Raw genomic sequence first — 27,748 nt, 5'->3', positions numbered from 1 at the left:
AAAAACACAGAGCCACTGTTTCTACTAATAGAAACAAGCCTTAGTTTCATGTCCGACAATACAAAGAAGAGTTGATTCTTTGAGAAGGAGATGATGGTTCCTCATGAAAAGAAACCCAATAACTGTTTGGGGGGGAGGGGGGGTCATGCAGGTTTCCATATTCTCAAATAAGGTAGCAGCTTGAGAGCTGGTCCTGCACAGATCACAGTCTGTGAGGATTAGCAGGCATGACTTAATCTCTTCCCTTTCTAGCATGCTTGCTGGCTGAAAGGAGATGAAAGATAAGGGGGGAAAAAATACAGCTTTGGTCTGTAGAACACGTAAAGGTGGACGGACATCGGGAAATGCAGCAGCTGCAAGTGGCAAAAAACACCTTCACCTATCCCCACCCTGCCTTCCAAGACTCTTTTGTGTTTGTGGCATGGTTGGTTTGTGGGCGTGTGGGCTCCCTTGGTTCGCTGTGAGTCCGGAAAGATCACGTTTGCTGCTTCCTCTGACACCAAAAGCTTCCATTAGTAGGACTTATCGGAGGTTTTTATGTCAGCTTCTGCAAAACAAAAACGTGTCCAGTTTTCTGGTCATGGATCTCGTCTTCAAAATCCTCGCAAACAGGATGCACGCGCAGGAGACGAATTTTGGCACTGCAGAAGGGTTTGTTGGAAAAAAAATGTGGCAATTACAAGGAACCACCACCAGAGGGCACTGTCGCTCCATTTACAGGTTTTTACTTTGTTTACACCTCGTTTGTACAGAATAAAATCATAAATAATATGTAATACTACATTGGTATTACGTTTAGAATTACATTTAAAAAGTTTGATTACATTTTGATTTAAATGATTTATTTCAGACTATTTTAGCGTAATTTCTTTTAAACGTTTACTTTATTGTTTTTTTTTTTTTTTTTCTTAATTGATCGGCTGTAATAAATAACTAGAACCGACAAGTGATTGTGCTTTGAAGAAAGTGTCTGCTGATCCCTGATTTCAAGGTGGTGCAGCAGCAGCAGGAGGAGGAGGAGGAGGAGGAGGAGTAGTAGGAGGGAGTTTCAGCCACGCGCCCATTGCGTGGTGCACGCACGGGCTCACTATCTGTCAGACATGGAGCGCGGTGCCGGTGAGAGACTTTTGTCTCGCGCTCATAAAAAGTAACAGGGGGAGTCTAAACCCCCCAAATCTAGGGGATCCGCGTGGCAGCCAGGATCGGCAATGTTCTGCAGCAGCAAGACTCCGTGCGTCAACGCCGCAGAGAGCTCCAGGAGGGCCGCAGACGGTCTGAGCGACTCCATCAGGAGACTCGGTAAGGAAACCTGAGATCTTATTCTGACCCCACGAAGCCAAATCAAAGTGGGTCACTGCATCTCACACATTAACAGACTTTCCTCATTCATTTAAGCTCTTTTGGAAAGAAGAAAAAAGTTTTATCCTTGCTCTCCTTCATTTAGTCAGAGGAGGTGAACCTGTCAAGCTCCTCTGCTTCATAATCATTCCTGTTCATGGAAAACAAAATGAGTTGATGTGTAAATGGAAGTTGGCCAATCACAGCTGAAGCTTAATGAGTGTTTGTGTACTCACTCTGACCTAAAACTGACCATCAACCATCATGATCAGTGTTGAAAGTAACTCATTTCTTGCTGCATTGAGGTTAAAATTCAAATTACTGAGATAAATTTCTAGTCAGTCTTTAATTTTTCTTTACATTTTTATTTTTAGTTTTTTATTAAGGTTATAATAATTCATTTTAACTCATCAATTCATATAAGTTGTGGTTGACAGTATGATTTATAGTCAACATTGGTTCTTTTTGAACGATCTGATTCACTGACCTAAAATCGATCCAGGACATCTTTAGCCAAAACTTCAACCAGTGTGACTCAGAGAGAAATACTTGGTACTGAACAGGAGGTGACGTTTTCCAGATTTTCCTTGGATTTCTTGCAAGATAATCAAGTGCAAATTAAATATGTGTACAAACAAATAAACAAACAAGAATGAATGTCAAATCCATTCACATTTTAGTTTTGTAAAGTTCAGCCCACTTTGCTAAATTCAAAGTGTTTCCACACATTGGACTGGAAGGATGGATTTTTTTTGCTGCCATCACGTGTGTGTTGTTCGCTGTGATGCACTTGGTCATTTTTAGTAAAATAGAACCTACCATACCTCAATCCTAATGGTATTTTCCAGTAACGACAAAATTGGTTTATTTCATTTTGAAACGAATTTCCAATGGTCAGTTTGATTATGAACCTGTCTCAGACAGATCGATCTGCTTGGATTATAGGCATATAATTCATTGATTAAGTTGAATATTGTTGCACCCCTACATCTGTTTTAGTGTTTGGAAGCTAACGAGCCTCAGATTTCCTGTTTGGTCTCCATTTCCCCTTCAAGGTCCCTGTAATGTTCAGAGCCTTTGTTTTTCATTTAGTTTTAGTTGACTAACCTGTAAATATGCTAAGAATTGTTTCATTTTATTGCCTTATTTTACTCATGAAGTGTGGGGTTAGCACACACAAAACCAATTCAATGAGAAGATAGTTATTCGAACAATACAGGACTGTTGAATTTGAAGATTTAGTGGAGCAGAAAAACTTTATCCGGCGTGCCTAAAGGTTACAAAAGTTATTTGTTTTTACTTCAGAAGATAAAAATCACAGGAGATTTTCAGAAGCAAACATGTTTTCATTTTGTCTGGGTAAAAGTTTGGAATTCCTAACAGAAAGTTCTAAAAAGTTGTTCAGATAAAGTTTTATTTAAGTAAATATTTGTAAAGACGAAATTAGAGTTATGTGCAGTTTTCTCTTTTTATTCCTTAAAGATTTAGTAGAGCAGCAGAAATAAAACAAAAATAGCTCCTTTTCTGTCATGAAGATGTGTGGACCTATATTGTGTATTGAATATGTAATCCCCTTAGCAGTCTGAGGCCTTTTTGACCTTTTTTTCTACTTTAAAACTTGTTCTAATAATGTGTCTTTAAAGTAGTTTTGTGTAATAATGTCCATATTTTTAGTACAACCAACTTCTTATGTTTTTTCACAGAAATTCCTCATATATTACACAATATTTCAGTCCCTCCAGGAGTTTGCAATGTTGTGATCGCAACTATTAACACAAATGTTAAACAAACCCCGTCAACTGTTACCTTGCAACTTTAGAGTCAGAATCAGAAATACTTTATTGATCCCACACGTGGGAAATTACATTTCGACTGCAACTTTAATGCAACTTGGACTTTAATGCAACCTGTCATGGACCGCGTGACAACAGTCACGGGTGAAGATGTTGCTTCGCGACTGTTTCCAGTGTGGCTCCTTCCTGGAAGCCGAGGATGAGGGGAAAGACGAAGACACCGCCAGGTGCGACAAAACGACATCAACAGAAAAACGTAAAGAGTCTGGAACAATTTCACTCTTATTGATAATACAAAGGAAGAGTGCAGAGCCTTCTCCGAAACTGAGCCGATCAATACCAGCAGAAGAAACAGATCCTTTCCTCAAAGCCTTCAAACAGCGACTCATCAGTGGTCCTTTGGAAATGGAAAAGAGGAAGATTCTGTAGAGAACATGTGAGGCTTAATCTGCCTATCATTTTTCCCTGCAGAATCTAATTTTTCTCTAAAGTCTGTTTAAATCAATACACAAACATATGAGTTTGTGGGAGCAAGACAGACCAAAAGTTCATTTTGGGGTGTCACAGTTCTATTAATGTTAAGTGAAAGCACAACAAAGCTGTGTATGGTGAATGTACAGAATTTCCCAGTGCAATTATCACAATAAAAAGAGATGGGACATGAGAATGTGAAGTTTATTTCATAATTTAAATTTTAGAGGTGCTTTAAAAAAAAAATAAGCATAGCAGCTTTTGTTGCAACTTTTTACAAAAGTTGCCTCAAATTCAGGCACTTTAGGCCGCAACAATCTTAAATAACTGCTGCAAAATCCTGGAGGGGCTGATAATTCCACAATGAACCTGAAACTTTACAAAAAAAATGGTTAACATAAATCAGGTCTTTGTTTACTGCAAAAATTGAGATCAAACTGTTTTTATGTTTCATAAACAACATCATAAACATGTGTTTTGTCTCTACAAAGGTAGAGACAAAATTTAAATGTATGAATCCAAAAACACAGCAATGATAAAGTCAAAATAATGTGAAAAATGTCTATAAAACAGACAAAGCTCCACTAAATTACATACAATAACTATTATGTCTCATAACTAGTTGGTAAACCCATTGTCCTCCTGTTTCTCTTTCTTTATTATAGTATCTTTTGCCATTTTTCCTTTTATTTTGAAAAACATCACGAGAAACACATTGAAGTCCATTTATTACTTCAGACTTTATTTGATCCACATCTGCAAACATTATTAACTTAAAGTGGACAATTTTTTTGAACAACTATAATAAATAATCTGTAATATATTAAGTAGCTTTCTCAACAGTGACCATAACTCAGTGAGCGGCTGCTGCTCTGAGGTCCTCAGCCCAAAATAGTTTCTCCCGATGGTCTCTCTGACTAGACTCTAAACGTCTGGAAGTGTGACCCACAGCTGATGCAGACTCTGCCATTTGAGCCGGTTATTTTATCTACGCGTGAAATCTTTCTGCGCAAATGACAAATGTGATCAGAATGTGGCACATTTACATACGGTGTGTGGAAGATCATCCTAAAGCTGTGACACTACAAGTATGAATCGCCGTGATCTTCTGCTCCTCTGAAACAGTGAAGTTCATCATAAACGAGTCAGAAGGTTTCAGTTTCCCATCCCAAAAGTTGTCTTCTTTCTTTTTCCCTCTGGATGAAGCTCTGGATTTGAGGTGTAGGGAGAAGAAAATACCTTTGCTCCGCTAAACAACACGCGCTTTAGGGTTTTAGAAGATTTTTGTTGCAAAACACCTTAAATTTTCAACCAGTGAATAATCACAAAATACATGTAAATAAAAACTCAGATTCAGTAAAAGACTTATTTTCAATTTTCCATCTTAATCTTTAATCCAGCTGGACCTCCATTGTTGGGTTTTCATGATGTTTCTCCCAGATATGAAAGTTTTTTTCAGTGTTTTCATGTCGTTTGATGAAAATCCTTCTGGTTCATGCGAATCATTTTGTTGTCGGGACTTCCAGCATTTGTTGTGAAACGTTACGGGGAGAAGACATTTATTGGTAACCATTGTTGCTCTCTTTCCAAGAAGAGTAAACATGCTGGACACTACTGGCGCTCACCAAACAGTTGATTACTGACTGGGTGACAAAACAGATTTTGACGCAACAGAAGAAAGATTTGAAAAATAGAATCCAACTAAACTGGACGGTGTTGTTTTTGTTCTTTCATTTTCACTCCTCCACAGTTCTGTGCGCTTTAAACCTCCTTTAAATGAAGTTTAACGCGTTGAGGAGCGCCCTGTTTGAATCTTTTATAGTTGAAAAAATGAGACAAATACTTCCATAAGTATTGAAGTAGGAACCCTGATCATTAGATGGTGTGCCAAAAAAAAACACACAAGTTGAAGTTTGATCCAAGCTCTATTTGAAATGAGAACACCACATAAAAATAACACAACAACACAGCTTGACCAAAACAAAAGTTGGGTACAGGCTATGACTGTGTGGTTTCAATGGTTTTTCCACCCATCCGTGTGTTTTTTTGAGAAGAACTCTGCTTCTCGTCAAAATAAAAGCCTCTTCCTCTTTTACGGTGATGCTTGTGGTCTATCAGAAAAACAGACTTTTCTATGTTTCAAACAAACAATTGGAGATTTGAATCTGTAGCTTTTTACCTAATTATTAGTTAATTCTGAGTTTGCACTATAGCCTTTAGGCCGTGTCACACAGGCGCCACATACATTTTGCACATATTGCACGCAGGAAAATCAGATGTATGTGGAAAAAGCAAGAAAAGTTGTAGTCTTTACGTGAAGTTTTCACAGATGTTTCACGAATGAACCACATTAAAACCTCGTAAGAAGTATGAATACACCACTCAAAGAAAACATAAATCAACATAGAACCATCGTGTGTCAATTACATAATTTGAACGTGATATGCGAGGCGTTTATGTGCGACGTTTATGTGCGTCGTTTACGCGATATAAAAGTTATACATATCAATGGTACATGCGTGAAAGGTCCGTTAGACATACATGGCATAGTCGTGGAAAGCCTCAAATTTGCGTTTGCATCTTGCAAAATTCACACACAATTGCGTAAGATTGACCTTGTAAAAAAAAACCCACATACTTGACATAATTCTTAACCGACTGAAAATTTTGAATAGCTCGAAACTGAATTCACGTGGAGACCCGTCGGCCGAAACCCTCGATAGACATCTACGTACATCGACGAGTGACGAATGCAAGAAACACTTATGAATGACTTATATCACGTATGTATCACGAAAACCCAAAATTTCAAACGTTGAAAATGCACAAAATGTGCGTAGTGGCTGAGTGACGCAGTATTTAGTCACAGCTGGTCTTACAGGTGAGCCGCAGTGACCAGCTTTTGTTTTCCAGGACGTAAAGCCAGATCCACAGACGGTTTTCCTGCAATGATAAAGCAATTATTGGTAGAGTAAGTCCAGAACCAATTTCATCCTTGTCAACTGATCTTCGCGCTACACATTTTAAACCGTACAAGTCCTTTGTTTGAAAACCAAATTCTGAAAAACCCAAAGTATATTGACACAATGGCTGTTGCTCATGAAAGATAAACACTTTCACGACGCCACTTTATTCATCATTTTGGGGAAATAAATTTTACTTGAATTAGCTTCAGCGAGTTATAGTCTTTTTCAGCGTTGTTCAAATCCTTCAAAATGTTATAGGAAAAAATCAGTGATGCATTATTTTACTAACATACGATGTACTACGAGGAGGAGTATGTTTCAACTGATTCGTTTTTACTTGCAAATTATATTATTTGAATTAAGATTACAAATTTCAACAATTAATATCACAAAACTGGGACATATCTGTAACAAAATTAAAGTTATACTCCACAAAATAGAAGTACAAAATGTGGTAATTAAATTACGACAGTTGTCAAAAAAGCAGTCCCATTCTGAATGATTACTTTTTTTTGGGAAGTTACTCTCTCATAATTACGTTTAGTCAAATCTTGAATTAACATGAAAGAGCCCATGTTATGCTTTTCTTAAGCCTGTCAGAGTAAACTATATCCAAATATATGATAATATATTAACCTGTGCAAACGAAAGAATGATTTTTTTAAAATGCAATTGGTTATTTTTGCAGCTCATTTTCCAGACGACTCAATCTTTTTTTACAACAGCTGAGCAGACTGTAATGTTGTGTTGGACATATTTTCCTGTTACAACAGGGGGTTCAGGATCTTCTGACACACAAGGTGTGTATTTGTATAAACCCCTTTTGTATTTTAGGCTAAACTTTATTTAAATTGATTACCGTACATTTGTATCCTTTTTTGTTGTTGTTTGACCGGCCAGAAAAGAAGAAGAGGAAAGAAGGGAGGGATGTTACAGACAGGGGGTAAGGGCACAGGAGAAAGGGGGAGAAGGGGAGTTAAGGAAATCTGGAGGGTGATTACAAATGAGGTGGAGGTGGGGGGTAGAATCATTAAGCAACAAGTAGCTGGAGGATTATCATCTTTACTGGTGTAAATGTTAGTAAAAATGGGCGGGGTCTGTTTACACATACTGTAGAGTTACAAACATACCTGTTGGCTCCAGAAATCTTCACGAACAATCATGTCAACATGAACTCAACACATCTGCAGTTCACACACCTATATGAACACAAACCAACGCATGTAACGCATTTCATTCTGTCACGTTTACTATTTGTGCACCTGTCAGCTGACACCTGTGCTCAGGTGGGTGTTTATGTTCTCCTGAGGTGGGTGATGTAAAAAGAAGGACTCGATCTCTGAGGCTCCTTATGAGTGCTGCCTATTTCATGAGCTCATCCTAGAGCCAGCCTTTGCAGCGTGTCTGCATTTCGCTCACGAAGACAAACAACATTCGAACGTTTGCAAAGATGGATGTGGAGATTGTGCATATAAAAGGAAAGTGTTTAAAAAGATCACCGCTAGCTCCACGGAGAAAGTGGGTATGTGTGTTAGCCTGGAGGCGGTGATGGCAGTGCAGACTCTGCCTGGAAGGGGCTGTTCCTGCCTAATCTACGTCTCAATGTGAGAACCCGCTAGTTTTCGTGGATTGGGAGGGGCTGGTGCCCAGAGAGCAGGTTTTTAGAGGAATGCTCAGAAATGCTCAATTAAGCAAAAAATTTGGGCAGATTTTTTGTGAGGAATGAACATTATAATACACTTAAAAGCAAAAAAAAAAAAAAGTTGATTTTGCATTATGTAAGCCCTTTAACTGGTTGACACACAACTCGGAAATTCCGACACTTTTGCCTCCTCTCCCCAAAAAACTCCTCTTCTGCAGCCTGTTTTTAAAGCGCTGATATGACCGAGCTTGAGATTAAAAAACACTTCAATGACTCAAGCAAAACTCTGACACAAAGGAGTGATGACAATGACGTAGCCTGAACTTGTTTCTAAATCTGTATCTATTCAAGTGAACTGTTTGGGTTCAATGTTTTTCCAGTTCAGCGTAGGCGGCTGTTGTGCTTGAAGCAAACGTGTCACATGAATGAAGTTCAGGAGGCCTAGGAACGACCTAGGAACGAACCGAAAAGGGAAACCAAATAGCTGCAGGGAATTCTTCAACAATACTCAGGGGTGTTGTCCTGGTGACTTTTCAGAGACACCTTTGTGGGGGCAGACGTCCCTGAGACTGAAGTCACCATGGTGTTGGAGACCACAAGGTGAAGCAGGAGTCATTTAAATGTATCTAAACTTTATTTGTGTACTTATATACCCAGAGTCTGAACCAGTAAATCCATTTAGATGCTTTTAAGCAGGCATGTATGAGGTATTTCACATACTTTGCCGGACGTGATTCATACAAACTGTGTTTTGCTAAAAAATATTTTAGATATTTGGCATTTGACTTTGTCGTTCTACATTTCTTTTAGATTTTTATTTATAATGGGTCAGACTCATAAAACTGTCAAAATGACATTTCTATGTCTAAACTTTTTGACTTCAAGTTGCCAAGTACCACAAACAAGCCAAAACAGTAATAGAAATTCCTTCTCTATCAGACATGCAACAGCAAAACTCTGCATTTCAAATAAAAGGCTTGGTTATTTACCTTAGATTGAGAGTTAAAAAAAAACTTTTCCTGGAAGAGAATTTCTTACCGGTAGGAAACAGCTGCAGGGAGTGGTGATTTGCAAAATATTAGATATGTTTGTGTGTCACAAATTTATCTGAAAGTGGTGCTGGTAGGTAGGAAAATTAAAAAAAGTTTTTTGTAAAAAATTAAAGTGCGGTGGAGGGGAGGGAAGGGCAGTACTGCAAACCATTTTACGGCAATGAGCATAAACACGCATTTAGACGTGATCCAAGAAACCAAAGGGACAAAGAGGTGATGACTAATGAGACACACAACAACTGAGGCCTTAATCACATGCACCCGCATGCAGCCGCCTGGGGTTGACTCATGCGTGATACTAAAGTGCCTGTAGGATACCAACACAACCTATGACATGAGCATCATTAAGGTGCAGGGTTGAAGAAATGAAAACACTGCACCACGTGCCAGCTTCTCACCTACTTCACCCATACTTACCCTTACGTGTTAAGTGTTCGCTATGACGTGCTGCCCGTAGATGTGCATGAACATTTTGTTATCTGTTGCCGGCCACCAGTAGAGGTTTGCTCATTTTTCACGCGGATCCAACCACAAGGGCAGCTCTGACTAAGACAATACTAAGTGTGACAAGACAAAAATCTTGTAGAATTCTTAAGGACGTAACCTTGATAAAATAACACAGAAGAAAAAAAAAGACATAAACACCGTAAAATCAATTTAAAAGTTAAAAAGAAGAACTTTAAAACAACAAAAATGTCAAATCAACCAGGTTTTCTCAGCCAGATCAACAAATGGAAAATCTTTTCTGTCATATCTACTATGTTTCAATGCTCTAGTAAGAAACCATAGGATAAATAATAAAGATTAATACAGGACAGAGTAAAAACTACACATCTTCAACAAACTACAAATCCTTCAAGTTATGAAGGATTTTTTTAATGACCCAGTTGTGAGGATGTTTTAGCATCCTGTCCAGGTACCTAAAAGAAAAAGCTGTCTTTGATAAACAAACTGACCTCCTCAAGCATCCACCTCCTTCAGCTAAAAGAACACCAGGTGAGAAGAAAACTTAAATCGTAGATCCACACAAAGCCGCAGACCCAGATGGAGTCCTGAGCAAAGCTCTCCAGACCTGAGGTCTTCAGCACCTCCATGGTTGCACTAAACGGCAATCTTGGCCAAATAATCTTCCATCAGAAGCCTCAATGACCAGCTGCATGAACCCCTGTTCTTCCTTCACCACCTCATATACTACCTTCATCTGAATATTGTGAAAAACGTAGTAAATGAATCCTTGGCTCAAGCAGCACCAGAAGACACAACATTCAATACGAAAATATTAGAAAACCTTAGTTTCCTAGAAAATCCAAAAATGCACTTTTGCAGATTCTTCTAAAATTTGACATAGACCTGTCCATCACCCCCAGGCAACCAAAAGATAACATGGTTGCTATGGAGATTAAACTAACAGGAAAGCTGCCATTTAGAAAAAATAGTGTTTTTGTTTTTAATGAGTTTATCACATTCTGGTGGAAGGGTAGAGGAAGAGAGTGAGGCAGTGATTCAGGTAAAAGGGGACAGTGCAGCATTTTTCCTCATTTCTCTTTCTTAGATTTTATTGATAAATAATTATCAATTAAATGTGATAGACAAAGACAAACTTTAAAAATGTTGTCATCTGCACTCCTGTGTTCTTTTCTATCCTAACATTCCTGATAAAACTTTCTGGATTCACAAATTTTTGGTTTCCAATCTGTTTTTTTTTTTTTTTCTGGCTTCCAGAAGACCGTTGACAGATTTAGAAATGCAGACGAGGTTTTTTGTGGACAGCTGCAAGGCAAGAAGAGAAACTTCCACCGGCCCTGCGGTAGTGTCATATGCACAACTCCCTTTGAGTGTGTGTCCAAATGCTCGCATGGAGTTGGCGCTTGCTTTCGCTTGTGACAGTTGCTGAGGGAAATGCGAAGCTTCTCCCGGGAGGAGCTGGTATGCTTCTAGGAGCGAGGGGGATTCATGCACAAATGATGCGACCATCTTTGCTTTTTATTGTCCTCTGAGCTGAAAGACTACCAACCAACAAACAAACTGTCACAAAACAGACATTTTAATAACATACCCATGATCCTTTGCCCATTTATAGATTTGTTTACAGGATTTTCATTTTGCAAATCAGTTTTGTTCTAAATTGATGTTTCTTACTTTCTTTTTTTTATCTTTTGCTTTTTATCCACCTCTATTTTTCTTTCCACTAATCTGTTGCACACTGAGAAGCTTCAGGTGGCCAAACATGTTTTACAGGTTTCCATTGAGTTTCATTGATGACATAGTAGAGCCTGGCTGCGTAACAGCGTATTGTGAAAGGGTGAGTCTGTGCAAACATTGTAAATTCATATTGCAACTAAACACAAACACCTTTAACCGCTCTCTAAGACCCTTTCATGCTGAGATTCCTTGGGCCACATAGCTGAACTTCATGGTTACTAACCAGGAGGGGAATTTGACCAGCCAAAGAGGCGAATGTCAAATAGATTTTCTGCTGTAACAAAACGGCAGAGCGGTGTTAAAGCTGGGTCGAAGCAGATCCAGTTCAGGCTGTTTGGGCAGCTCGCTGTGTCAGTACCCGGCGCTGCATGTGGTAACGGCTAGGAAAAACAGTCTTGTTGTTAATGTGAGTCTTGAGGGGGAGAGGGTTTCTTTGTGTTTGGCAGAACAGGGAGGGTGGGGGGAGGCGACAGAGCTGAGAACAGTTTCTTTTTTTTTTTTTTTTTTTTTTTTTTTTTTTTTTTTTTAACTTGTCCTGTCCAACAGCTAGGCAGACAGATGAGAGCTGAGGGCCTCTTGGGTTGGACATATTTTACTTTAACAAGAGGGGTTATTAATCTTCAGACAAACCAAAGGTATGTCTGAATAAACCCCTTTTGTAATTGAGGCCAAACTTTATTAATTTCAAACATGTCTGAAAATCTTTGGTGTTGGACCGGACGGAAAAGGAAAGAGGGGAAGAAGAAAGAGGGACGTTAGAGAGAGGGGGGGTAGGGGGTGATAATAGGAGGGGAAGGGGGATAAGACCATGAAGCAGCATAAAGCAACAAGTTTACTGGGTGTTAATCATTATGGTAAGGTTCAAATGTAAAAAAAAAACAAAAAAAAAGGGCGGAGCCTGTCCACACACACACTCAAATGTTATAAACACACCTGTTAGTTGCAAAAATGTCCACCTGTCGACATGTACACAAAACAGATAGTGTTCACACGCATACTTATGCCTTAAAACCAACTAGTGTGAAATATTTCAGTCATTCAGTCTGTTGAGCTGACACCTGTGCTCAGGTGAGTGTTTATGTTCTTCTAAAATGGATGGTGGAACGTGAAAAGAAGGAGGGAGAGTGCCCAGCCATCCCCACCCCAAGACCCCCACCGCACCAGCAGCGGCAGCCGGATTCCCCCCAACACCACACGGGAACCGGCAGGGAACAACCGCCGCCCGGGCGACCAAGCCCGCCACCCAGGCCAGGGCCAGCAGGGCCGCCGCAAGGCCCCCAGAGCCAGAGAGCAGGGAGGCACGGAGGGAAAGAGGGCGCCGCCCCAGCCCAACCAGGAGAGCAGCCCCCCCGCCGCGCCGGGAGAACCCAACGCAGGGCCCCACCGGAGAAGGACGCCCACAGCCCCAGACGAGCACCCCACCACCACCCAGGAGTTCCGGGCATCCCCCCGCCCCAACCCCAGGTACGGGCCAGGACCCCCCAAGGGAGACCCACTCCGCACTCCAGGCAGCCATCCGCCCGGCCAACGGTTGGTCCAGGGAGGAGCGAGGCAGGGGCCCGCCGCCCCCGCCCAGGAGGGGGGAACCCCGGGGAAAAAAGAGGGCCCACAAGGGGTGTTGTAAATATGGCCCGACCAGGCTCGGCCACAGTTGGAAATTTGGCGGGGCCCAGCACTCAGGAGCAAGGACCAGAACCCACCCCCCAGGGACACGAACACCCCCGGCTCAGATGTAATGTGAACCCCCCCACCGCGCGGAGAGAGCACCGCCGGGCCCAGGAAGCCAGCACCCCGGGGACACAGCCGCCGTTGCAAAGGGGCCCGTACCCCCCACCAGGGAAGAGGCAGGGGACAGATGGTCCTAGGTCCCACCTTCCTTGCAAAATGTGTGTGCGTGTATGTGTGTTTGAGAGAGTGTGTGTGTGCATGTGTGTGTGTTTATGTTGGGATGTATATATTGAGGGGGGAGGGGTGTGTGTACTAAGGGGGGTGCGGTTAAAATTGGCGGGTAGGGCACTAAGGGGACGTCTCCTGATTACTCACAGTGACGTCCCCTCACCCTCCCCACCAAGGGGCCCTAAATGTCTAAGGTGCGGTTAAAATTGGCGGGTAGGGTGCTAGGAGGACATCCGCTGCTTGCTGGCAGTGATGTCCAAGCACCCCCCCTACCAAGGGCCCTACATGTCTAAGGTGCTGAGAACAGTTTCTGTGTGCTGCAGTTTTGGGGGCCCTGTTTGAGGAGCATCCAGTTGGCACTGGCAGCTTTCGGACAAAGACATAAGAGGATAGAGGGATAGGATGCCAACTGTGTCTGGATGGATGTTCAGACATGAACAGAGGACAAAAACACAGAAAAATAACTGAAAGACTGAAAGCTAGGTTGGATTCTTTGAAAAGAGCGGCAAGAAAAAACTATTTTTATCCCAAAAGAAGCAGCGATGCATGGCTGCCCATTAAAATCTGTTTTTGCCTGAAGTTTCTGTAAACTTTGTTTAAACGTCCACTCACAACTCCAGATCTTTGTTGATTTTTTTTACCTCTTTGTAATGTCTGGATATTTAATAAAAGTTTTCTGACATTAAAGTAAGAAACATCTATGATAGTTTCTAATAGATTGGTTGTATTTCTTAAAACCAGTCAATGCAAATTTGTCTTGTTCTTTCAAACCTTCATCCATGAGCTGAGGCTGATGTTCACTGCAAGGAAAATAATTATTTTGATTGGGTTGATGTTGGTGCATTCATGAGGGACAAACAGCAGGAACACATCAACCAGTCAGAAAACACGAAACAGTCACTTAAAGGGACTTTTTCCTTTGAATTAAGTTGAATTGTTTGACTTAAAAAACATTTGACACCTTAAACCACAATATTTGTCTTATTGACTAAATATGGTGAAAGAGGAAAAGCTCTTCTATGGTTAACAAGTTATTTAAACAATAGACAACAAAATATCGCTAAGTTAAATGTTTGCATTATGACTTGTGGAGTACATCAAGGGTCTGTCCTAGGACCCAAGTTATGCAATTTGTATATAGATGACGTTGTAAGTGCATCCAAAAGTTCAAATGTACATTATTTGTTGATGACACAACAAAATTATCACAAAATTGCAAAAAAAAACAACAACAATATATGGTAGTTAGAAACAGACATCTGAATTTCCAATGACATTGACAGAATGAAGCAAGTTACATTTCTGGGTGTCATCAGTGATGAGGGCATTACTTTGTAATCCCATATCAATAATACAACAAAAACAGCTGCTGTTTTACATAAGGTTAACTCAGATAACAAAGTACTGTATTTATATAACTCCTTCATTCATAACGGATAAAACATACTTTGGTTTAATGTTTATTCTACAAAAAGGCAGTAAAAACGATCTCTGGTAGTAATTACAGAGATCCATCCAATCCATTATTCGGTAAATTAAAAATATTAAAATTCAAAGATTTAGTTGACCACAGAGTTTTTTAATTAAGACATAAAAACACATCAGAATTTTTTGCCACACAAAATACAGAGAAGAGTTTAAAAAAAGACAGAAATTATAGTTTAAAGGGATGTGGGACTTTCTTTTTGCCGAAAAATTAAAAAAAAACCTACGGAAAGATTTGTTTCAATTCGAAGAGTCAAGATATAAAACAAACAATTAAAGAAACAAAATCACCTTCAACAAAATAGTAAAGATTTGCAACTAAAATACAATCAGTGAACCTTAAACTTAAACTGTGAATGCTTGATGCTTGATGTAATGCTTAATGTATATATATATATATATATATATATATATATATATATATATATATATATATACACATTTATGTGTAGAGACATTACTTTTTCTAAATGATTCTTTCGCTCTGTTTTTGCTTTTTCTAAGAATGTAAAAGGGGCAGAAAAATGTTTTTTTTTCTTTCTATTCTCTTTCATTTTCATAAGAACCTGTGTACAATCTTTTATTTTTTTATTATTTTTTTGGAAATTAAAAGAAATGAAAGAGAACTAAAAATGAAAAGCATCTGAAAGTACTAATAAATAGTTGCTCTCCAAAATTGCTGTGTTTCCCTTTGGGATAACGTTTTCTCCTTCTGCTTGACTGTCGTCATGCTCCAGGGATTCAGGACAATGAAGATGTCCACGTGATGATGCGGGGCTCCAGCATGGTGAAGGTCCGCTCTTCCAGTTGGCAGAAGAGCCGCAGCCTGCGGCTGCTGGACGACGGGCTCACGGTGTGGTGTGAGTCCACCAAGAGCTCCTTCAAAGGCAAATCCCAGCAGACCTGTGAGTTTGGCTGCAAAGAAGTTCTGCTCTGCTGTTGTGTGTGTTTGCACTGGTCTGAGCTCTCAGACGCAGGAATGTCGCAGACTTTTAAAGACTCGACTGGGACTGAAGTGCAAGTTTTCACCCTGGCTGCACTTTGGTGGGAGATTCATCTCTGTTTTACTTTGAAAGGTTTGCTTGTTCCTCTCAGATGCAGAGGCTCAGCATCAGCATATAATGCAGCAAAAAGCATTTTCAAACCCAAGAGGAACCAAACAAAACTGCCTTTACCTTTTTGATGATGTTTGATTGAAAATGTCTGCTCTGGATTTAAAGGTTTACTCAGCTCACGAAAAAGAAAAATAGGTTTTCAGTAATTCTCCTTTTGTTCCTGTCTGCCCTGGGAAGAGGGTAAACAGCGACTGAGAAAAGTGCTTGAACAGTGGGAGGATACCTGAAACTGAACTGCTGATAAACGTTAACACTTGACTCTCAAATTTCTGCTATCCGTGCATTTGAAAGAGTCTATTTAAGGATCAGTTAGATATGATTTATTAAAAAAAACAAAAACACAGCAGGGTATGAACAGATTTATGATCATTTACTTCACATCTTTTCTACCCTATTGCTTTTTTAAGCTTCTTTCTAGGATTCCTGTAACAGGAAGACAGTTCTCAGGTTTACTAGCAGATTGATTTTTAAAAAAGCTGCCGTTGCAGCAGGCACAGAAAGCATTTATGGACAAACGGGTGGCATTATATATATTTGCTTCTTCTTGCTCCTATTCAAACAATTAATGGTAATATTTTTGTCTCTTTTCTTTGTTTTTATTGCTGAAAATTGCTTGAAATAAACCAATCAACTGTTAGAACTCCCTCAGCGGTCCAGCTCTGTATAAGTTCCACTCCAATTATGTTCTGATTTGGTATAAAAGGGTTGTTTTCAGCCAAAATAAAGATTTAAATAACTACGTTATTTCCCCTCCTGATCATCTATCTGTTTACACACTCTCCCACTAGCTTACAGCTCTTAGCAACCCCAACCTAACGTAACCAGTAAAACAAAAATGCAAGCAATATTGGACACTAGCACTAACACAAAGTCTTCACATTTTCCTTAAAGTAAAGCTCACTTCAGGGCAACTTCTGGTTTCAGCCAACCTGTATGAGGAAAGTCTCTGCTTTTCTTATCACTTGGTTGCTACCTTTGAACTCCAGAGAGTGAGGATGTGCAGGTTTGTGCTGCAGCCAGAAATAAAGCATGACCGTCATAGGGTCGCAACCGGCCTTCAATTTTTAATCTTCCATTTAGTAGTGTTATTTTTTAAACATTTGAATGTGGCATTTATTAAATGTCTAAGTATCTTTTCATTCAAATAGTTGTGAATCAGGTTCAGCCAAAAAAAACGCAGTTTTAAAAAGAGAAAAAGCATATGCTGGGCAGCCTGCAAGCTCTGACTACATCCATGTACATCTTTAGTTTCCGTCATATGAGCTGGAATCTGATTCAAAACTGTATGGCTGGAAAGCTTCAATATTGCTCGTTTTTGTTGCACGTTTGACTGTAAGCTAGAGGGAAAGTGCGCAAACAGAGAGGTCTCAGCAACAGACCGGGGAGGAGGAGGTGGGGTTGCTGCGTGCCAATGGTCCCGCCCAAAAGTCAGAGGTGAATTTCTGATGACATCCTGCTGCTCTGCAAAAACTCTTTAAGTTTGGCTAAAAACGGCACAATAATAATTAAAAGACCCCTGGAAATGCTTTTGAAATAACTACAAAAATCAGACAGGTCTTTAAGGGCCTGGCTCCCGGTGCCTCAACAGTTTATGAATACAGCCCGTCGCTTCAGAATAAAATGCAACAGGAAGCAGAAACAAGAATGTACAGTAGTTTTGGCCTGGCTCCTTTTTTACTGCTCCGTAGACACCACTTCGGGTCAGGTTTGATCCAAAATCTTCAAAATTCCGTTCAAAAGCACTTTGTACATAGTTATAAAGCTCTTCTGTTTCCCCCACAAACATGCACACATGCCACACCCCCTTTTGCTACCTATCTAAGAGAAGAGCAAAGCACGAATGTTGCGTAATGTTGAGGAGGTGGAGACCAGAGACTTTTACAACCTCCACCATCAGAATGAAGCTTTTGTTGGGAGAGTCTCTATTTGCTGCCCAACTCAAAGATCTCTGTGCTGCAGGCTTCATGGCACTGACACAAAAGAGCTCCAGTGACAATGAATCTTTAGTGGCAGAATCAGAACATAACCACTGTCCTCTAATTACCAATCAGAAAACTTTAAAAGGTCGTGGCTGTAATAGAAAAGTTTACAGCATTTTGTCCGACATAAAAACACAATTTTATGTTGAAGTTTTAATTATTTTTTAAGTTTTAGTAGTCTTTGTACCAAAACAGATTTACAGGAATACAGCAATGTCATCAATATAGGAAAAAGTACAATCAGGGAAAGAGGTGCAGGCTGCAGTGCCTAAACAGAACCAAGACAGATATTAAAACAAACATTTCCACTTCCTGTCACAACAAAAAGTGGATTTATTAACTTATGAGTAATTCTATTTCACTTTTGTGCATCAATTTCACACAACTTTGTGTATTTTGCTAACATTTTGCAGGACTATCGAATCATGTAGCATCAGGGTCATAATGAGTGATGCAGTGACCACATGATTAAAGTGAAATGGTTTTTTTTTCAACTCCTTCAAAGTCTTTAGGTCAAAGATTCTTGTTTAGACACAAAATATGAGCTTCATAGGTTTCTTGTGTGTCACTATTTCCCATGTTTACACTGTGCTTTTAGTAAATGTGATCCTGAAGGGTGAAATGTCTGTGTAGCTCTTCGTTCTAAAATCAAATTCAAACTCTGCTTATTGGATGTGATCAGGCAAAGTGGCAAACAGATCAGATGGGTCTAAGCAGGGGGAGAATGAGTCATGGTATGGGCTTCTGTCATTAATAAGTAGTCAGCTGGAACTACAGGGTTTATAAATGACATTAGGTTTAATCCTACTGACAGTTTTCAAAAAGGTAAACACAAAAAAAGTGAAATTATGTCTCTTAAAGCTCCAATGCTCAACTCTCCAGCAGAGACCTTGACAAGGGCTGAGCGCAGAGCCGTTGGTTCCTCGCCTGACTTCAATCTCATTAAGAGCTTGTCAAATAAAAGATTTACAATGACGGAAGACAATGCACCACCTAGAGAAGCTCTTGAGGTTGTAGTCGCTGCTTTAGTAAAAACATATCATGAAATATACTGCAGTTAGTAAATAAAAGTTTAAACTTACTGTTTTTTAAATGTTGTAGACATTTCAAGAAATCTGTTTTTTTTTATCTCTAATCCTTTTTCTATGTTTGCACGCTAAAAATGGAAGCATATCCTGGTTTCCGAGTATTTTTACAATTTCTTTATCGAGTCAAATTTATTTTTATCTCACACCTTGACATAAAACTGCTCCGTATTTGCTCTCCAGCTGAACTCTCCCTTTCCCGTCTCAGTTGCAGTGACTGAGGTGGATTGTGTGCGCGAGGGCTGCCAATCGGACGCGCTCAGACGGCTGTCCGGTTCAATGCCGGAGAACCAGTGCTTCTCCGTGGTCTTCAGAGGAGATCGGAAGAGCCTGGACCTGATGTGTCCCACGGCAGAGGAGGCCCAGCGCTGGGTGCGAGGACTTCGCTTCCTAAAGGAGCGGGTGGCCAGCATGACGCAAAAGGAGAAACTGGACCAATATCCTTCAGTAATGCATTTCCAGAGTGCTTGAATAAATATAGGGCAGCTGAACAACATTGCTATGGTGACAGACTCTGTTGTCACATGTGCCTTCGCTCATCTTAAGCAGAGGTTATGTGAGAAGTGATGACCAAAAGAAACTATCTTGTCTAAATATAGACTAGTTATGACTGTGATACACAATCCATCTAAACCATAGTCTCTCTGTTGGTGTCAAGTCAGAATATCCTGCGTGTTCTTTTTGGTGACCCTGTAGTGCTAGTAATAGTATATAATGTAATAAATCAAGCCTCTCAAATAAACACGGTAAGAGAAAAATCCAATAGGGATTGCAAAAGACCGGCAACAATTCAGCGAGAAGTGATTTAATAGCCCATTAAAAGCTGCCATATAACCTGATACATTTGTGCCGTAACCCAGTTATCGCTGTAGGACGTCATTTATCAGTCACTAAGAGTTTTTTCTTCCCCTTAACTCTCTGCAATTGGATTCGTAGCTACTTGAAGCAAGCAGACCAGAACCAGGACGGCAACATGAGCTACGACGAGGTCAAACGACTTCTCCAGATGATCAACATTGACCTCAGTGAGCATTACGCCCGCTCTTTGTTCAAGGTCAGGATCACGGAAGAGTTTAAAATCTTTGTCTTTGGAAATCGCAGCTTATCTCAGATAAAAATAGACCAAAGAGTCTACATAGTTACTCAATAACCTGAGCATTGGTTCGACACATCTTTATCTCCTTCTCCTTATCTTTCCCACAACATACCAAAAAAACGGGTTTACTTCTTTATTGAGGGCCGTTACTGCATCTAAAATCTTTTAATCTTTTGGGGTTTTGATCTTTCCAACCCCTAAATGACCCTCACAGAGTAATTTCCTAAATGTTTGTGGGTATATGGGGTATGTTTGTTTGCCTGTTTTCACAGAACCCTTTCTTGAATCACAGCGCTGTGACAAGTCTGGAAATGGCCGCCTGGAACACAAAGAGATCGAGTTGTTCTGCAAGGAACTGATGCGACGGCCCGAGCTGGATGCCATATTCAGGCGCTATTCAAGCAATGGCTCTGTGCTTTCCATGCCGGAACTGCGGGATTTCCTTGGAGATCAAGGAGAAGACGCCTCTCTGAGTCATGCTCAGACTATCATACACACCTATGAGTTCAACGACAGTGGTAAGTCCCTAAAAGCAGGTACTAGAGTAAGTGAGGCTGTTAGCGGCGTTGCATGGCCCACAGGCCACCCCTTTTTGAGGCTGAGCAGGTGCTAAACACCTCTCACTCTGCCCCTGCCACTTTGGCCAAAATTACTTGGGACAAATTCATTAAAACACATTTTTCAAAAGGGCGGCTTTTCTGTTAGTTTTATGTCCATAGCAACCATTTAATTTTTTGGTCGCCAGTGGATGACGAACAAGTCTATGCCATTTTTAAAAGAATCAGCAAAAGTAAATATTTGGATTTCCTTGGCAACTGAGTTTTTTTTGTTAACCACGCCCACATTCCTAATATGGTCATATCGTCTGTCACATCATATCGGTGAGCTTGAGGCAATGATTCCTGCCTTAAATTCTCAGAATGTTCCTTTACAAAATGTGTGAATAACAGGGAAACCCCACATTTAGGAGCTCGCCACGCTAACGCCGTTCCCAAGTAGCTTCCCAATGATGCTAGAGTAGAGAAGTTATGTGGTCATAGAGCAAAATCCTCCAATTTCTACTAAAGGGGATCTTTTTTTAGGTCAAGATGGCGGCCTGTTTCCGAGGTGGAAGCTAAACAAAACTTTGGTGGTTGTGGACGTAACCTGGTGGTGTGTGTGAAATTTTGTGAATATCACTGGAACTAAATTTTTCTTTTCCCAAATTGTGCAAAAATGAGAAAATTGCTAAATATTATCTAAATAAAGGAGTGTGGCGATTTTGGTGAGGTTTTGAGTATGTGGCAGGGGTGAATCTTTTGTTTTAACACACAATTGGAAAGTAGAATTGCATAAACAATCTGGTCCTTGCAGTCTAGGACTGCTGCAGGCCATAATTCTAAGAGGCAGGATGAGATGGTATCTCTTGACGACAAAACAATGGTTTCGTTTCCAACACATCATTGCTTTTAGAAAATGCTTGCAATGGAGCTCAAGTAAAAAGATTAACCTCGATGTTAATGATTAACAGCTTGATGTTATTTTTTGCAGTGAAGAAGAAGCTGATGATGACTCAGAACGGTTTCACCATGTACATGCTGTCTCAGGAAAACGATGTCTTCAACCCTGAACATGCGCATGTCTACCAGGACATGACCCGCCCCCTGGCTCATTACTTCATCTCCTCGTCGCACAACACATACCTGACCAAAGACCAGGTCACCAGCACCAGCAGCACTGAGCCGTACATCAAGTACGGAGCAGAAAACCTCCCCCCTTCTCTGTTGCTGAATTATAATTTTCTTGTGGCGTAAAATGCATTTGTCACCATCAGGGCTCTGAATCAGGGCTGCCGCTGTGTGGAGCTGGACTGCTGGGATGGAGATAAAGGAGAACCTGTCATTTACCACGGTCACACCCTAACCTCCAAGGTTCCATTCAAGTTGGTCATAGAAACCATCAACCAGTATGCCTTTCGGGTATGACATTGTTTCACACCCCACTGACCTTATTGTGGTCACACGCATGAGTAATTTGGGATTTAACAAGCTGGACTAACTCTGCATCGCTGCTTTAAGTTTGCATTTGAGTGCCTCATAGTGTTTGTCCCTGCAGGCATCTCCGTACCCTCTGGTCCTGTCCTTGGAGAACCACTGCTCTATGGAGCAGCAGGCAGTCATGGCCAAACACCTCCACACCATCCTGGGGAAGAAACTCCTCACAAAGCCTCTGAGTGACCTGCCTTTGACTGAGCTGCCTTCTCCTGAGGTACACACACACAAAAGCATGCATGCACATGCACACAGGTAGCCCCTCTGGGTATCTACAGTTGCATTCCTTTCCTTCCTCACAGGACCTTAAATTTCGAATTCTGGTGAAAGGAAAGACGCAGTCGTCTCGCCTGGGTCAGATGGGCAAAAGTGTAAGTTCTGCCAGTTTTGCGTCGAGCTGTGAAGACGATGAGACTAGCAGCAACAAAAGCGCATCCAAAAAGGATCCTACATATGTGAGTTTAGAAGCACTGATGAGTCTGAGCGTTTGTTGAACACATTTGAGCCAACCAAACATAATTTTCTGCATCTAGGTCTCTTCAAAATTGAGCCCGGAGCTGTCAGAACTGGTGGTTTACTGCAAGAGTGTCAACTTCAAGGGGTTTGACAACATATCCAACATGCCTCCAAATGAAATGTCTTCTTTCTCTGAGTGTGAGGCTCTCAAGCTCATCAAAGACTCAGGTACCACAGGGGAAATATCTACCTCCTGGAGATTTCAGATGTCTTTTTGATCAGATAAATCTACAATGGTTTATAATTAGCCCTGCAGTGTGTCATTGCATGCTGCTTTATTTTGATTTGCAGGGAAGCTTTTTGTAAAACACAACACGAGGCAGCTGAGCCGGATCTACCCCTCTGGCCAGCGTCTGCAATCCTCCAACTTTGATCCTCAGGATATGTGGAACAGTGGCTGCCAGATGGGTTGGTACTCCCCACTAAAAACCCAGACTAAAGCAAAGATGATTGAAATTTGAAAAAATAACTCTCTGAAGCTACGTTCACACTGCAATGTTCAAGCAATCACTTTCAATCAAAAGTCTAAGTAAATGTGTATATGGGCATTTATGGCTTCCACATTCAAGACCGATGCGTTCACGTGTCACTACGCACATTTTTAGGACCGTTTTCGGGCTCTACATACAAAACGCGCAGCCACTGAACATCGGTTGTAAATTAAACCAGATCAAACTTGAACCAATCAGGGACTTGGATTTGGAAGTGACGTATAGATGGTGTTTCTTTTAATTCACAGAAGTGCCAACTGTTAAAAACATTGATCATGGAGGAGAAATTAATAATCGCGGTTTGTGCCCGGCTGAAATTATACGATCCCAAGTCTTTCATTTATTGGAATAGAGTTGTGGAAAAAAAAAACCTGAAGCAAGATTCATGTGATTTGCACCACTTCAACATTTCTCACTCCCATCTGTAGGTACATTCGGTAGTGATCAGTAGCAAAAGAAAAAGGAGAAGCCCCTCCTTGCCTGTCTAGTGTGAACACTGTAGGCAAGAATGTGCATTTAGCGGGTTCTTAAAACGAGCATCACATGCCCGGTGTGAACCTGTCTTTACATGAATGTGTCTTGCAGTTACCTTGAGGCTCGTATGGCCACCTCATGGGGTTGTCATGACAATGGAACTTATCATTGTCGAGTGTGTGTGTGGTAAATGTATCTGTAGTATTTGTAAGGAGAATGTAAGTTACATGCACTTATGACATACGGGTGATGCTGTTGTACGCTGCCCTACGCCACTCTCCAGTTGTTTGTAAGGTGGGAGTACTGGCTTTTTACAGACCACACGCAAATGCTACACAGATGGGGTGTGCATGTGATGCGTAAGTCCACGTAAGACGCCTCGAGAGTGCCCATACAAAATTTACCTTAATTGACCAATTTCTTAAATTCTAACAGTCAGGCTGCACACAAACGGGCGCACACTTATCACCTAAACGGCGCTAACGGGACCCTGCACAGTGCGCAGGATTTGGGGGTTGAAAAAATAAAAAAACTCTTTATAACATGTCAGCATCTCACCTATTTCACCCGTATTTGACCCCATGTGTTGCATAAAAGTTCCTTACGACCTGTCACTCACAGCATGCCTGTAGAAAATAATTTACATGCACTTTATCGCTCTACTGTTTACTGAGCGGTCTACAATCTTAATATTTTCTATGGGCCACCTGTGTGCCCCGTATAGGTTTGCCCATTTTTCGGCTGCAGGTCCGCATCCACCCTTAAGGGCAGTTGTGACTAAGGTTCTCTTGTGGGTCTGTTTATAATTAGATCTGTTGGTACTGTTGCTGACTCCAGTCTTCTCTCTGTGCCGCTCAGTGGCTCTCAACTTTCAGACACCTGGGGAGCAGATGGACCTTAATCAGGGTCGCTTCCTAGCCAACGGTCGCTGTGGCTACGTGCTCAAGCCCAGCTTCTTGTGCAGCCCTACGTCCAACTTTGACCCAGAGAACACCGGTGGAGGCCCCGGCCACACACCCACACAACTGACTATACGAGTGAGCTGTTGCATGAATCTGTCGATTAGCAAATAAAATGTTGAGATCTAATTCATTCATTTATTTGTAATGTTGCATCCACATTGTTGTCTTCTGTTTACATGTGTGGATCTTTAAATGCAATAAAAACTGAGCTCTACTCTGTTAATCCTTGGGATGGGGGGGTCAGAAAGTCAGTGAAGTCTAGGATTTTAAAAATGCTTTTTAGCAGGCCCGAATTTAGCCAGCCCCACACTGGATATGCCGAGACTTTGGGTTGTCAAAGACCTAAAATGTTTAGAAAACCATGCTATGGGTTCATCTAACCTTAGATCTTTTTTATGTCTATACATTTTATAGTGAATGCCTTCCTGACACTATGCTCTGCATTTACCCGGCTTGGGACCTGCACATTATTTATGTATTCATTTATTGTTCTGTTTCTTGGAGTTTTTTTTTTAATATAATTTTTATTTCCTTAGTTAATTGAGGATTTTTGTGGGTGATGATGGCACTTATGCCCCCCCCCCATGCCCAAATCCAGCCTTTTTAAACTGTTTACCGACCAATTTCTTTTGTTTTTTGTAGGTATTAACTGCACAGCAGCTGCCAAAAGTCAACACAGAGAAGGCGAGCGCCATTGTGGATCCGCAAGTTTCTGTAGAAATTCATGGAGTCAGTATTGACAATGCAAAAAACAAAACCCATCGCATTGACAACAATGGTAATTTTGAAATGTATTTATGTGTATTAAACAACATAAATACAAGAACCCTTTAATTTTAGCTGCATGATACTGATTTGTGTGTTTCATAATACAGTTATTTTTTTATACAATATTAATGTTTTTAAAACATTAAGACAAAAATATGTATAACAAAGTTTCCTTTGACTTGTTTATTATGCAGCATAAACATTTTTCTTCCAATGCTCAGCTGTGATTGGGTTCTTTAGAAGTGTTTTGACAGCTCTTTGGCGCCCCCTGCAGGCTTCAACCCACGTTGGGACTGCACTCTGGGCTTCCAGCTTCAGGTCCCTGAACTGGCTCTGGTGCGCTTTGTGGTGGAGGACCACGATCACACGGTCAAAAATGACTTTGTGGGGCAGTTTACTCTGCCTTTCACCAGCCTACGCACAGGTAGCTCATAAAGATTTGTCCTGTTCAGATGAAAAAGAGAAAATTTTCTCTTTGGTGTCACAACTGACATCTTCTTTTTGTCTCAGGTTATCGACACATCCACCTCCTGAAGGCAGATGGCTCCAGTCTGTCTCCAGCTACACTCTTTGTCCATGTGAAAGTGAGCCACAGAGGACCTCCAGTTCAAACCCTGTCAGAGCGTATGGCCATTGCTAAGAGGAAAGCGTGAAACACGCCTGAAAATGGAGGAAATTCTGCTTCTTTTGCCAACAAAGACCTTTAGAAGCAGAAACGCTGAATGTGAAGACTCCCTCAAACTTAACCCGTCCAATTTCTGTTCAGCCACTTAGTTTCTCAGATGCACTTTGAGACTTTTTTTGGTCTATTCAGGGCAAAAATGAAGAAGAAAAGGAGCCTTAAACACCCTTATAGGATGCTTAAGTGTTTAAACGTACATAACCTCCATGACAGAATTATTATTTTGACATTTTAGTTTGTTTTGAAAACGTTTTTAACTGTTTTGTTAATGTAAAGATGAAGAGTACCTCAACAGAAATGATACTTATATGATTTTTACCACAAAGATGTGTAATCCCTGTTTTTTTTTAAATATATTTTAATTTAACCGTTTTAGAGATTTGTTATTTTATTACTGTGTAACCCAAGTTTTTCAAAAGATTGAACAGAATTTTCTTAAATCAATCTTACTCAATACTTTGAGTACTTTAGCACTTTAAACTTACCTTTGAAAATTGTTTTAACCATCATGCTTAGAAACCACCGATATGCAAGTACTGGTTCGGTATCATTTTACAAATGTATTAAATTCTGGCCTCAAGTCTTGTTCAGCTCTTTGTTATCAGGAAATTGTGGATTAAGACGCAACAGCTCCCTTAAAGCGTCACTGAAGGGAATACTTATAGTCAGAGATAGAAAAAGAGAAGCACTGAGTTTGCCATAAATACAATGTATATGCCTTAATTGTTTTTGACTGAATCTGTGATGAGTGAACAGTTTGCAGTGTTATACCTCAGTGCCTGTGTTTGTATCATGTATCCAAGACTGTGTTTTTGTAAAGCAATAATAACACCACAAAAATGAGACTCGACCTTTCTTTTCATTGTTTTATTCTCGCATGTTCCTAAATAATTATAAGCTATGATTTCATGTTTAAAAAGTTATTTTTTTGCTGTGCACATTTTAATGTCAAAGTTAGAGATTTGTACAAAAATGTTCAATATGAAACAGGTCATAAAACTACTGGTTTATAATTAAGAGGTACACGGCAATAGAGGGTTAGATCTGTCGCTTTACAGCAAGACCTCATCTGACTCCCCTATGGCTCCAAAATGTGTGGGATTGCTGTCCTTGTGCTTTCTTTTATTTCATTTCAACCACAGTTAAAAAGAAAAAGTTGAAGTGGTTGTTTTTCTATGCATATCTCCATTCAAGCTGATAAGCACAAATTTAGGCTATATAAAATAGCAAAAGAGTTCACACTATAAAACTTGTTATCCAAATTTATGGTTGTAAGAAGCCAATCTCTATTTAATCCAATGTTCTCTTAGAAATTGTCAACCATGTGCTTCTCCTTCCTGCAGAAATTACATTAACTAATACTTAATTATAAATAATAATTTTAAAAAATTACATTTATCATAACCACCCTAAGCACCACATTTGCAAAGCAAAATTCTACAGTGGAAGTAAGAAAAAATATTAATGCCTATAATTGATGTAAAGAAAAAAGTACTTTTTAAATGTCTGTTTGATTTTCGATAAATTTATAGCAAAATTCATTGTAGTTTATTGAGTATTTAATGCCTGGCCATATTTTAACACATCCTTTGAAACAATTCTACATTCTAACTGCTTAATGTTTTTTATATTCTATTTGTAGTTTTTTCATTGACATTGAAAATGTAAATGACAAACGTAGGTCTGTAGATTTTTCTACTTGTTT

The 27,748-nt window shown here is 40.3% G+C and overlaps 1 protein-coding gene across 2 annotated transcripts; it reads left to right on the top strand.

The window, feature by feature from the left end:
* Positions 1 to 1,064: 1,064 nt before the first annotated feature.
* Positions 1,065 to 26,893, top strand: plcd3 (phospholipase C delta 3). 2 transcript variants are annotated; one of them, XM_011477902.3, is made up of 15 exons: positions 1,065 to 1,299; positions 15,583 to 15,750; positions 19,233 to 19,461; positions 19,949 to 20,049; positions 20,393 to 20,638; positions 21,651 to 21,852; positions 21,934 to 22,078; positions 22,215 to 22,367; positions 22,453 to 22,605; positions 22,684 to 22,834; positions 22,958 to 23,074; positions 24,490 to 24,668; positions 25,236 to 25,371; positions 25,636 to 25,785; positions 25,872 to 26,893. In XM_011477902.3, exons 1-15 carry the CDS (start codon positions 1,209 to 1,211, stop codon positions 26,012 to 26,014), a joined length of 2,364 nt encoding a protein of 787 aa, XP_011476204.1. In that variant the 5' UTR covers positions 1,065 to 1,208; the 3' UTR covers positions 26,015 to 26,893. The 2 variants fall into 2 exon arrangements, with proteins under 2 accessions (XP_011476204.1, XP_011476203.1); XM_011477901.3 differs by having other exon boundaries at positions 1,066 to 1,299; positions 19,949 to 20,078; positions 20,413 to 20,638.
* Positions 26,894 to 27,748: the final 855 nt, after the last annotated feature.

This window comes from Oryzias latipes, chromosome 8 (assembly GCF_002234675.1).
Source record: "Oryzias latipes chromosome 8, ASM223467v1".
In the NCBI taxonomy this organism is placed as follows: Eukaryota; Metazoa; Chordata; class Actinopteri; order Beloniformes; family Adrianichthyidae; genus Oryzias; species Oryzias latipes.
This window is presented reverse-complemented; position numbering and strand designations above follow the sequence as displayed.